We start from the raw sequence: 13,094 nt of genomic DNA, 5'->3' as shown, positions 1-13,094 counted from the left end.
TTCTCTGGGCTTCGCGTGGAGCCCTGGATGGGGAGGTGGACTTTCCCTGGCTCCCAGGGAGGGCGGATGCTGCGGTGCGCATTCCTCCTGCCAGTGATTCACCCGCTAACCCCGCGCAGCCTCCGCAGCTTCGCCCGCCGCTCTCCATCTTAGGCAGATGCCTGCTCCCTTCCCGCGCCATCCCTCTGCTTGGCGGAGGAGGGCATCAGCGCTGGCGGCCAGGGGGGCACCTTCCACCCAGCTCCCCCTTGCCCAGCCTACCCCATATACCTCACCCTTGTCTGCCAGCTAAGGTTATCCAACCCTGGGATTGGTGTGCTGGGACAATTCCCACTTAACCGGTTAAATCCTCGCCTACTTCCTTCTCAAAAATTGTTCGGTCTTGCCCACCAGGTCTCAGAAACTCCTCCTGAGAGGCCGTGCTGTTTGGGGCTGGCTCCCGGGGGGTTCGAGAGCAGCCATCACTGCTCCTTACACTGCACAGCCGTGTGTGAGTGCAGGCTCAGCACCTGGGTGAACCCCGGTGAGGACTTCAGCCCGAGTCGGAAAGGCTGAGCTGAGCTGCAGACTCGCTCCATCTGCTGCACCATGTTTGTGACCACCCACAAAGATCCAGGCTACTCAACCTCTGCAGACTTACGAGGGAGCACGAAAACACACAGAAGCAATTAAGGATGTGATTCAACCCACTCTTTTCTTTACTACATTGCTAATAACGGAAGACCCCAGCTTGATACTTGTACTCCGGGGCTGAGTTTTCAGGGCTGGCAGTAGGCACGCAACTGTTCATTACTTCCCAACTTCTGTTTTATCTGGAGTAGTTTAAACCCAGGAAACACAGATCTTTTCCTTCCAGGTAATGTTGTGTATATAAATTAATTGCCATGGAACACCACCACTTTTGGAGATGCACTGCTGTTTTACCAAAGTCTCAGCACTTACTGTCAAAGCTGAACTTCCACCAGAAGCTGCTGAGCAGGGCACACCAACCCTTGGGATCAGCATCCGCTCTCGTCTCTCCCATTACTCCTCAATCCTGCAACTTTGTTCTGATCATGAGGGCTGCCTTATCAACAAATTCACCCCCACAGCTTTTCCATCTCACTAACACTAGGAAAAAGGATGAGTGACCTCAGTGGGATATGGCCAACATGGTCCAGCCTGGCAGTGCGTATCTGGGCTTGCAAAAGAATCTCAACTTTGCAGGTCAGTCATCGCAACCCAAACCCACAAATGGAGAAAGGAAAACCTGCAACCTGTGTGGCCCCGTGAACACCACAGATCCTCCTGCAAACCTCCGGGAGCAAAACTGTTGTTTAGAAGAAAGGAAATTCCAACCCTTCCAAGGCAACACGTTAACACGTTCACTCTATTGCTTTTGCTGTTGACAATAGTTCACACTGAGACATTTTTGGTAAAATTATATTGGGTTCGCGAGACATGATACTATTTCAACTGAATTATAGTTCTATTGTAAGGCTTCATTTCCTCTCACATAAAACAGGATCTAACATCCAAGGCTCTTTGCAGGCTATTGCTAAGTACAAAATGCCTGCTGGGTTTTATTGCACAGACACCGAACTACCAGGGGCTGGCTTATTGCTTTATAAAACGTTAGAGCAACCTTGAATATGAAAGATGTCATATAAATCTAAACAAACCCTTTTTTCTCCCATTTCAGATGATCTGTGAAGATTCTGTATTGAGATCTTTAGCCAGAGTGTGAAGAAGGAATGAGACTCTTTTGCCTCCTAAAATAAAGAGCGGATATAGTCCAAAAGGTCAGTCTACATTTATTATCTCAGCCCCAAATTCAGCTTCTCTCAGCATAGTCCCACGTTTAGACTGCAGACCGGCAAGGACTGCTGGTAATTGCCCTCCCCTGGCAGAAACCATTCATCTGGACGTGGACAGATGCGGGCAGAGGACTGCTTTAGGGTAGGGCAGAGACCCCCATTGCTTTTCAGAAGGGCTGACAGCCCTGCTTAGAAGCAGCAGGAGGCTGCTTCGTTATTTCTGTAGGTGCTAGAACACTGCTGGACTGGCGTTTTGTGAGGAAGCCTGTCCTGCAGGCAGTTTGCCTTTGGAGGAAACTTTGTGGATTAGGGTACGGTAATGGAGCTCCGCGCTTCCATGATACTGGCGTGCGCCCCGGCGGGCAGAGCAAAGGTTGTGTTTAGGGGTACCCAAACGTGTGACCTCCTGTGCTGAGATTCTGGGCTCAACCAAGTTTTTTCGATTAAGCCCAATGCTTATCATCGAGGATAAGCATTGGGGATGCTGGGGACTCCTTGCTATGCTTGAGACTTACCAGAAAAATTGAAACACCAATTAAAAAAAGTGCAGGTTTCTACTTTCCTTTTAAGCACGGGGGTTAGATGAAAAGGCCATTAAAGCAGTCACTGGCAGTACAGACCTGCTCCGTCCAATGCATTCCTCACTGATCTCACTGGGCTTTTACTTGCTCATAATTCAGGGCCTGATTCTGCAGGTCCTGCCATGCCAGTGCAACTTAATTTTGTGAGAGGAGCTCAGAAAGGCTCATCGTCAAAGTAAACGCAGGTGAACGTGGCCAATGGCTGGTTTTAGCTTTAATTTTGCAAATGCTGAGAACTGCCTATTTTTGATCTACGTTGTTATATGGCAAACCAGATGTTTGCTTGCAGTGTGAATCCAGGCACACACGCACGTGCGTGTCTGTGAATGAGCTGAGGCTCAGTTAGCTCCCTTGGGAATTCACGTTCCTTACTAGTTTCTAAAAAGAAAAAAAATTTATTTTGCAAGTTAAGCGCTCTGTTTTCTCCCACGCTACAGCTGGAGCTCACCACAGTAGGGCAGAAATCAGAATGGGGATGTGCTTTATCCATGTTTAGTTACTCTGATAACTTAGTTTCTCTTTTTATGAATTCCCTGGGGCCCCTGAACTCTGAAGACAGACCTTTCCAATTCAAAAGGGGTGGAAAAAATCCCAGGCAGCCTGATGTGGATGCAATATCTTACTGATGCTATTAGCGCGGGTGCTTTGTCTTTGCACGTTTGCACTTCAGCTTTTCGAATTGCTGCCTGCGCATCGGGTGTTTCTACCCAGGATTTGCATTTTGGACTTGTACCACTCCTGCAGCATCCGTGCCGCCGCCTCCTTACCTGGAGAGGGGTGCCGTAGGGAAACTCCGCTTTCTCGCTGCTCTGGGTGGCCACGGTGGGGTTGCTGGAGCTGATGAGCACGGGGGAGCTGATCTCCAGTGCCTGCCGCTCGGCGGGCGCGTGGACCATCCGGTTGAGGGTGTTCAGGGCGGTGGTGATGGAGAACTGCCGCAGGCTCTTCCGCCTGGAGTCGGGCACCTTGGGGAAAGCTGGCGAATCCGCGCCCTTTGCTTTGGGAGACGCCGTTCGTAGGGACGCACACTTAAACTGAGGGGACCAGTGGCTTTTGCTGGTCTGCAGGAGTTGCCTTGCAGTGGTGTTTGCCTGGAAGAGACAAAGGGAGACGTGATGGCACGTTTCAGAAGTTACGCCTGGCACAGCCTGGCGACTGCTCGGCTTTCCCTTTTTCCTCTCTTTTCCTATCTGGCAGCAGAGCTGTGGGCAGATTTCAGATGACGTTACAGGCGATCTTTAAAAACTTGTGGCTCAGTCATTTCCCCGATATGTTTTCAGTGACAAATCGCGGACGCAAAATTACTGATGCAAAGCTGACAGCAAAATTAAAACTGGTTTGAAAAACCTGTTGCTTAGACAACACGTTACTGAGGCTGAGTGCTCCTCCCCAATACTTTACAGAAAGCTTCGTTTCTTGTCAAAGCCTTTGGCTTGCAGAGGTGTTAAGTGGAGCTGTGGCTGACTCTTTAGCAGTGTTATAATAAATTTAACTCTAAATTAGAAGGGACGTTTGGGCACATCTTCCTTTTCCACTTTGTGCTGGCATGCTTGGGTGCGTCTCGCAGCAGGAGGTCAAAGCCCTGCAGCCGACTTTAAGGCATGAGCTTGCAGAAGCCCTCACCGATGGAGGCTTTCCCAGCAGAACTAGATCCACCCAATTACACCTCTGTAGGCCTAAACATTCATGGCTTCCATTGAAAAAGCCTGGCTTGTTAACCATTGGGTTTAATGAGGGAAAAGTCAGGCCCTGAGTTTGCATACGGGCAACGTTCAAACAGTATTTCTTGGAAACTGCTGATCACAGTATTAATAGCAAAGGGCATGTGGTGACAATGTTTTTTACCATGATGACTGCCAGAGGAATTAATCATGATTTACTGCTGACATTAACGAATTGCAAAACTCTGAGATTCTCACCCACTCATGTGAGGCAACGTGCCTGACTCCTGGGATGAAGAAGGATGACTCTAATGCAGGAGCGGTACAGGTGTCTCTCAAGCATTACCATTTTAAAGCAGGCATTGTTTTCACATTTCCCTCTGCCTCACTCCTTAAAGCAAGGTTTAAAAACCATAGTGTGTGCATATGTACGCATATAAGATGGTAATATTGTCATTTCTATATGTAACTACAGCCTAAACCGGAAACATTTTTCTGCCTTCTCTGAACACCAGGAGATGTGACAAAATGCGGCACAAACCTAAGTGTCAAAGCCAAGAAAAGCCTTGCATCTCCCAAAACAGACCTACCTTTGCCTTCTCCATAATTAATTTCTAATTCCTTGGTGGCTTTGTGCGGCCCTAACTAACTTACTTCTGTTAACGCCAGACTTAAAGAAGTAATTACTGAAGCTAAAATGATTTCATTAAATGAAAAGACATTTTACAAAATATATTAGAGCTTCAAATAAGATGTTTTACTAGTGTCCTTTTATAAAACAGCCACAAAGAACTGCTTGCTGTAATTATGATGATTACAAGTATTAATTTTATTTCTAGGAATTCTTGTTAGTGCCTTTTACACCCTGCATCTCAAGCTAAACTGCAGGAATACAATTAATGTCTAGACCAGTGCTAACAAAATACTGTCAGGGAGCGGGTGGCTTAAAGGGCTCCGGACCCGGAGCACCGGGAACGCCGCCTGCGACGCGCTGAGCTGGCGCTGGCGGAGGCTGGGGGCCACCGTGACCAGCCAGCCCCCCTGCAGCCCCAGGAAAGCAGCTGGGGGGACTCACAGGGCAGCTCCCCCAGCAAACAGAGCTACACGAGAGCCGATTGCAACAGAACCCGACAAAAATGCAATTTTGATATTTTGCCTGAATTCTGCATTTTTGCTCCCAATTTTTTTCCTTGTTGCAGAGGCTTCGTTCCAGCGAGGGAGAGGGAAAGCTGTTTGCTCGCTGTCTGCAGGGCTGAGAGGCAGCGGTGAGCCGGGCCGGGCTGGGAGGAGGTGTCACCAGCCCTCTCTTGCAGGAGAGGTGGGTCGCAGGGGTGAGGGTGGGCTCGCCCTGCCATTTCAGAGAGCCGCCTCGTTAAACAGCTTCGGTGCTGCGGCCCCGTCAAGTCCCCTGGGACAGTTTCTGGTACGTATGCATTCTGAAATGCCAGCTTGTCTGGCCTCACTCAGCACAATGCTCAAACTTGTTTTTAATTTAAAGGTGCGAGCGTGGCTGAATCGGGACCGTGGACACGAGTCTGACGGCGAGGACATGAAAAGCCTTTGACTTGCTGGATGGTTTCCATCGTGTGGAAATGCCTCTGTAATTGCCACGCACACAACTAATAGCGAAAATGGCATTTTAGCTATGAAGCAAGTGAAAAACCCCTATGTAAGTGCTGAGGCACTTGGTGTCACGCTGCTGAGGAGCTCAGATCGCTATTTCAGGAGCTGAAATAAACTGACGTTGCTGGAGTGCAGGTATTTGAAATACTCTGGAGGAAAAAAGCTAGTTTGTATTGACGGATAGCTACATCTCTTTGGAAAGACCTACATTTCTGAGCAACCCAGCAGAATTAAATCTTGTTAACTTTTAAGATGTTTTGATTTCATCTTTTTAAGGATATCTGCCATGTGTGGGGAAGAAGTAAGGAGAATTTTACAGAAACAAATTTATGTTTTTCTCTTTTCTGAAGTAATGCACAAAATTTGGGGCTAAAATTTTAGTGACTCCAAGGTTGAAGAGGTCAGAGAAGGCTGGTTCCTGCTGGCCAAAACATTTACACCCATACAGAATACGTGCACAAAGTTTCCATCTGAATTGGTGGAAATTTTGTATTAATCTTGCAGTACGTGACTCTCAGCTTTCATTTCTGTGTCTGACCATTATCTGCTGGCTACTGCCTTGCAGAATAAGAAGAGATTGCTATGTGGTATTGCACTTGAATCTCTGCACAAATTTCCAGGTGGGCTTGTTGCCAAATTACCGTCGCCTTCTCCCGAGGGAGGGCAAGGGCACGTGGAGGTGGGGCGAAGCAGAAAGGTGGGGGTATCCCATCCAGATGGGAGAGCCCGTGAGGGAGAGAAGCTGCTTGCGAAGCCAGCTGCAGCGTGCAGCGCTCCTGCGAGAGCGGGCAGCTGCGGGGTTGTTTGTTTGTTTGTTTGTTTTGTTGGGTTTTCTGACAGCCAGCTTGTATTTTTTAAAAAACTGGATCAAGCTGCCTGCAGCAGAGCTTTGGTCTAAAGCCAGGTTGTGCTGGACAAACGCAGCTCCTGTGTCATCCACCCGAGGCTCCAGCATCCCTGTGTTGAGGTTCCCCTGCCTGCTAGGGCTTCTGGAGGAATAAATCATCTCTTTACGGTGGCTTGCAGAGAGATGGCACTCTCCAGTTACCCGCCTCGGCTGGCCAGTCACCCCGTGCTATGCCCAGCTGGAGCAGGACACGGCACTGGCACCGGCACTGCCTGGAGGTTACTGCAGAAGGGAGTTACTGATGTGACTGCTCCAATCTTTGTCATTTCGCACGGTAACAACTGACCGCTGTCACAAAGCTGGGGGACAGGAGGATGCTCTTGCCTCTTTGCAGAAGCATCTGTTTTAGATGTGCGTGACCTCCCCACGTGTGAACTTTTGCTGTGGGAGTGGAGATGAGCGCAGCCTCCTAACGCAAATAAACAGAATGAGTAAGCCCTGAAACAAAGGCAAATAGAGTGAAAGAGAAAAAACAAACGAACACAGACGGCAGAAAACCGAGGACGGTGCCTCCGGCTAATAAGTGAATCCTAATGAGAAAGGGAGGATTGCTGGCTGCCTGGTTTCTCTGCATCTGCACTAGCAAGCTGAGCGCCCACATTTTATAGAGCTGCTGGTGACGTGTGATGCTGCTCTGAGCTGATTTTTCTCTTTTAGTCGCTTCCCTTAGTCAGAAACCACAGCTGGCTTTTGGCCATTTGATTTCTCTTGCCCCCTGCTAGCCACTCTGCATCCAGCTCTGACTCCTTGGGGACGCCTGGCCTGGCCCACAGCCTCCCTCTCCCGCCTCCTCTTCCCATCGGTGAGGGATGGTGAGAGCGAGGAGAGCATCGCAGCTGGGCTGCCAGCTGGACGGAGGAAGAGGTGACTTCTCTGCGAGGACACTGATGCCTCTGGGCAGCGCCTTCTGTTCTGCTCTGCCATGCCTCACCTCATTCTGACGCTACAGGGACAGTTGACTTCGCTGGGAGGTGCAGTTACGCAGAAGAGCGTGTCCTCTAACAGAGTAAACGCAAGCTCTGTAGCCTTTGAGGAATAAAGGGAAATGCAGTAAAAGTTCAGGTACTGCTCTGCAAATGCATGCCTCCAGTAGGCTGGGTATGTTCAAGCTGCATAAACGATGTATCCCCAGACCTGGAAGCAATTTTCTTTACTATGTCAGTAGGTGTCTTTTAGAGATCTCCTCGGAGTGTTTTGGTCCCAAGAGGGGACTACCACCACCAGCCACTCCGCATCAATAACAGCAGCATGGGCAAGAAGCTGAGCCGAGGGACTGCAATCGCTGCTCGTGACGGACACTTGCATCCCTCTCGGGATGCCCCTCGTCCTGCACGTACCCCTCTCTGCCTGCGGGGCAGTCGTGGGGGGTTTAACTGCTGGCACCAGTGTCTGAGGGGGCTTGGGAACCTTATGGATTTCCAAAAGGGAGCTCCTATGGAGTTGGGGAGTAGCAGAACACCACACAGTCTAAAGAAGAAAACAGCCCAGCCCATGCGCCCAGCCCCTGGCTGCTTCGGGGTGGTGTTACCTTATGCAACGTCAGGCAGTCCTTGTTTTCGGTCTTGTCCCTGCTCCTCAGGTCAAAGCTGTAGAGTGCTCTGCCGAGGGGCGGCGGCAGGGGCAGGTGCTTGATGACTTGCACGGAGCTGGCTGGGAAAACGCCGCTGATCCCGTTGACCTCCCCCAGATACCAGTTCTCATCCAGCTGTCGGAGCAGCACGATGATGTCCCCCTTATTGAACCTCAGCTCCCCGGGGTTGTGCCCTCGGTAGGTGTACAGGGCCTTGGCTCGCGGGACCTGTGGGACGAGAAACAGCCCTTGCAGTTCGTCTGTCACAGCGATGCTTAACATAGACAGAATTCCCCAAAAGCATTCGTAATTACTGGGAAAAATTTAGAGGTCTAAGGCTTAAGCATGCATTTATTGGGATTAACTACCCACATTCTTTCTTGATGTCTTTCTAATGAAGACAATCTCCAAAATACTTATGCTAAATTTGTATCCGGATGAAAAGCAGGCTGAACTTGTTTAAGAATATTAAGAAACAATTAATGCCTTAAACTAGTCTTCCCATGGGATCTTATTGCCTGCTATAAGGTCTCCTCTAATACAATGTCTATTTTAATGAACCCAGGTATTTCTATTCCAGAATGACCGGAGGTCGCAGCCGTCGTCCAGCTGACCTGGCGGCTGTCACCTGCAGTGGCCAACTGTGCATGCCCAGGAGAACGCAACAAGAGCAAGGTGAGTGCAGGTTACTGCTCTCCTGTGGTTATCTCCCTGCTTTAACACTGTGTGACCGTGACTTTATTTCAGTCTTTAATCTGGGTTACAGGAAGAGAGGCTTCTTAATGTTATTGTTGTTGCAGCATAATATGAGAAAAAAGAGATATACCAAAACCAGAAGAGATGAGGGAACTTCACCATCTTGACTCTCATCAAAATGAAACTACAAAGTTCACTTAAAATAACTGCTTTACTGACCCTTACCTATACTAGAAAACTCAATTTAATACACAATGCAACAGATCATTTAGACGGCTGAATAAACCCAGAGCCGTCCCTGGCCTCGGTGCTGTGAATCCACACGGTACAACTTGAGGGCAGCCTGAGGGATGTTTTTCTTGGGAGGAGCGCAGATACGCTGATGTTTTCTGTGCTCTATGTAGCTGTTCTACATATGCATTTGGGGGGTCCATACACTGGAAATCAGCAGTACTGAAAGGCTCGATCTTTACATGCTTGCGTTAAAGACAAGATGGAGATAACTTCAGCACATTTGTTGGACTAGAGTACTGTGTCCCACACAAGTGCATCCTCGAGCGAATAAGCAACCTGTGTTTGTTTATGTTTATTGCCATTTGCAACATCACAGTTGTATATGAAATGCAAAACACTGAGTGTTAAGCTCTGTCCTTCCGCTGGCCCTTCGGCTGGAAGCGAATGCTGCTCCTTTAATTTCTGGTCAGCCCTGCAGTGGTCAGGCAGTTGAACCAGATGATCATTGTAGGTCCCTTCCAACTGAAATTATTCTATTCTATTCTATTCTATTCTATTTTCTATTCTATTCCATGTGTTTGAATGCTGCGAGAAGGTGTGCTACCTTCACAGGACAGGCTGCCAGCAGACCCCTCGTCCCATCATCTCTGCAGACAAGTTAGAAATAAAGGTTCTGTAAGAACAAATATCCTCGTGTGTGTTGGTGAAGCCTCGATCACTTAATGACGCCGTTCCAGCGCAGGCCCTTGTCAGTACACAGCATTTCCATCCCGTACCGGATGAGCGGTCCATCCAGTCTCACATCCAAATGGAAACAGCGACCAACACGAAGTGCTCGGCTCTGCCGCAACAGTGCGCCTCTGGGAGAGATTTCTTCTTTGCTTGAGGCAAACAGAGATTGTTTTTGGCATGAAATAAGACAGCCGTATATATTCTAAACTATTATCTGAACTGTTAGCGCTGCAGATATTGCTCTTTCCTTGAACCGTACCAGATTCTCGGCTTCAATAATATCTTGCATTGTGGTTCATTTTCTTTAATCCCTTTTGATTAACTGTTCCGCTGCTTCTGGCTGTGGGAGCTTCACTGCAATTGGTAGGAAACTGGAAATAAGGAACAGATCCATTTTCTGGTTTCTGTCTGCTTTCCAAGGCATGGCAGTGTCTCCTTCAAACGATTCCTTGGACCAAGAGGGGAATCTTTGTATTTGGAATGGGAAGATAGTTTAAGGGCCCTGCCTGCCCCTCCTGTGCTGGTAGATGAGATAAAAACCCCAGCGAGTGACTCCTGGGCACCTCCGATGGAGGCAGCCCCAGCTCTGCGTCTCTGCAGTGTGGGAGGCTGTGCTCTGCCGTAGGGCTGCCTGTCCTCACCTGCAGCGATGTCTCCCAGACACAACGCAGCCCTAAATTTTAAGGGGAAAAAACCAAACGCTGAGCTCCATTTCTAGACTCCTAGCTGGTAGCACAGCTGCCTGAATACATACTGAGAAAAGGGGAAGCCAGGATTGTCCCCAGCTCTACAGCCTCGATCAGTTTTAAGCAGAGGTGCCGGTGCCCGGGACAGGCAGGGACAAGAGGCTTTTCAGCTTCTTCTGTGCCAGTGTCTGCAGATCTAGATTGTCCTTCTCCACTTTTTAGGCTTTGTAATGTCATGTGTGGGAACCGCAGGAAAAACCTTTGCGGCTGGCAGAGGAACTCCATCCACGGTGGGCAGAGCTGCTCCATCCGCAGCCAGGCGCTTCAAATCCAGCACGTCGTCAGCTCTGGTCCGCCGGCCGAGACGCGTGGACCACCACAGGGAGCAGGGTCCCATCCCACGAGAGCTCAGCTGCGCCGGTGCGAAGGGAAGCGTGCCGGTGGGGCAACGGGATTTAGGGCTGCTGGCTCTGCATCTCCCGTGGACAAAATGTGGATTTTTGTCTGTCGGCTGCCAAGTGCTGTGGCCTTGTGAGTAGGACCCTGCATTGCAGTTTTTCCAAGCCATAGTCACCAAACCCCCACCGACCTCGCAGGAGATGGCACTTCTGTGCCAGTGACCCATCCAGGCTTTTCCTGCCTTTTTCTGTGGAAGGAGATAAACCCATTTCCCCAAATCCACCCGTGTCAGTGCCCAGGGCTCAGGCAGGATTTCGGCACAGTTCACCCCCCATCAGCCACTTTTGGGAGGTCAGGAAGGTGGAAGAGAGAAACTCGACGTTAGTTTCCTGAAGTGTGGAAAAGATCAAATTTTCCATGGAAATGATTTAGGTTTTGGGAAGAGAACATCCTCCAGCACTCCCAAACACTGATGCTTGGTAGGAAAAAGGAACCAGGAAGAGAAAAATTTTATGTACTGCGTTTACTTCAAAGCATTTGAAACAGGAAGCAATTAGTTTAATGTTTAGTTCTAATTAACTCATTTTGTCTGTTAATTTGTGCTAATAGTAAACACATGCACTTGGCTTAGTGACACTGAAAGTACATTGCTGGGAAAAAAGAAAATTATGAAAGTGAGACTGAGGGCAGCTTTGCTCTCCATCCGTCCCCCGAGCTCGTACGGGAAACAGGGACCGTGCCAGTGCCAGGACCACAGAAACTCGCCCTGCAATCGCATGCCTGGACGTACGCACTTTCTCACGCAGCAAAACAGACTGTGGGAATAGAGGATTACGGGAGGGCCAGTTCTCCTTCAGAAAGGCTCAGTGACAGCCTCTCTGGTGTTAAACGAGGACAAGGAGCACAGAAAGAGACCTTTGATTGCCTCAGGAGCGACCAGAAAACAATCAGGACTCATGCAAACTGCGAAAACAGGGCTTGTAAAGGAGGAGCACAAGCGTATGGGGATGATGAGAGAATGGTTGCACAGCAAAATAAAGCAAAACATAAAAGGCATCAAGAACGAGTTATGGAAATATATTAAAAATAAGAGAAACTCTGAAATTAAATGCATGCCTATTACTAACTGGGAGAAGTGAACAAGCAATGGGGTGCTGAGAGCCTGGAATATTCTTTCGTCAGCAAGAAAAAGGATGAGACAGGAGAGCAGGCCAGAATAAATAACTGAAAACTAGGTAGGATAGGCATGTTTGTGACATTAGGGCTGGCTGAAACTCTCCCCTCCACGCTTGGATGGATGGGCTCTTTCCTCCTCTAACCATGGTCACAACCGTCATTTCTTCACCTCCTCTTTAACCCTTTCCTCCCACTTCCATGCCCTGTCAAATCTCACAGCCCATTCTGTTTTCAGGTTTCCCTCTAAGCCCGGTTTTCTTTCCCGTTGCTATTTCCTGGAGCTTGCAGTGACCACAGACATAATCTCACCCCTCACTTTATAGAGCAGAGCACTTGCATTCACTCGTTGAAATTTGTTGCAAAACTTTTGTGGATCTAAGTGAATAACAGTTAATATTAATGCTTACATGCTTCATTAGCATCCAAAAAATATTCAGAGTTTTGGTCTTTTGGGGCTTGCTAGTCATTTTGAGCACTCACAAGGTAACATTGGTGTATTCCTTCACGGACATTTTGTCAAGGAATTATTACAGTGTTGGTGGCCTTTGATCTGTACCACTTATTCCCCGCTAAAGCTCCCTGTACTCCAGGGCAGGGCTCTGCAGCTCCCCATACTCGGGGTAGGGAACGGGGGAAGCCGGGAGCCTCCAGCCCGGGGGCAGGCTCGGGGTCAGCACGGGGTACAGGATCCCCACGCCTCCCGCCCTGGGAAGGGACGGGGACAAGGAGAGCGGTCCTTGTTTTCCACAAGCCTCAATTAAAACCACCTCAGAATTAAGTGCTTCAGAGGGACGGGTGGTGTTACGAAGAGACATCGGACTGGACGCGTGTTTCTGGTTGTACAACAAGGAAAAACTGTAATCACGCTGGACTGTTTCAGCACTTGATGACTGATGTTTTCAAAATCGTATGTTCTTTGTAACTGCCAAAATATTTTTTCTAATATTTTAATACTCTGTTAACAGCAAAAATCAATGTAATTTAAACAAAGAAGAGAAGGATTAAAAAAAGCTGTAGCAATACAAAGCATTTT

General features: G+C 48.8%; 1 protein-coding gene across 1 annotated transcript in view; it reads right to left on the bottom strand.

Moving 5' to 3' along the window:
- Positions 1-13,094, bottom strand: part of SH3RF2 (SH3 domain containing ring finger 2) — a 41,576-nt gene that overhangs the window by 14,995 nt on the left and 13,487 nt on the right. The window contains exons 2-3 of the mRNA XM_050905626.1: positions 8,097-8,366; positions 3,145-3,468 (exon numbers count right to left, since the gene is read on the bottom strand). Coding sequence (XP_050761583.1) covers positions 3,145-3,468; positions 8,097-8,366 — 594 coding nt within the window. The remainder of the gene's footprint in view (positions 1-3,144; positions 3,469-8,096; positions 8,367-13,094) is intronic.

This window comes from Gymnogyps californianus, chromosome 14 (genome assembly GCF_018139145.2).
Source record: "Gymnogyps californianus isolate 813 chromosome 14, ASM1813914v2, whole genome shotgun sequence".
Lineage (NCBI taxonomy): Eukaryota > Metazoa > Chordata > Aves > Accipitriformes > Cathartidae > Gymnogyps > Gymnogyps californianus.
Note: the sequence above shows the minus strand (reverse complement) of the source record. Positions and strands in the feature narration are given on the sequence as shown.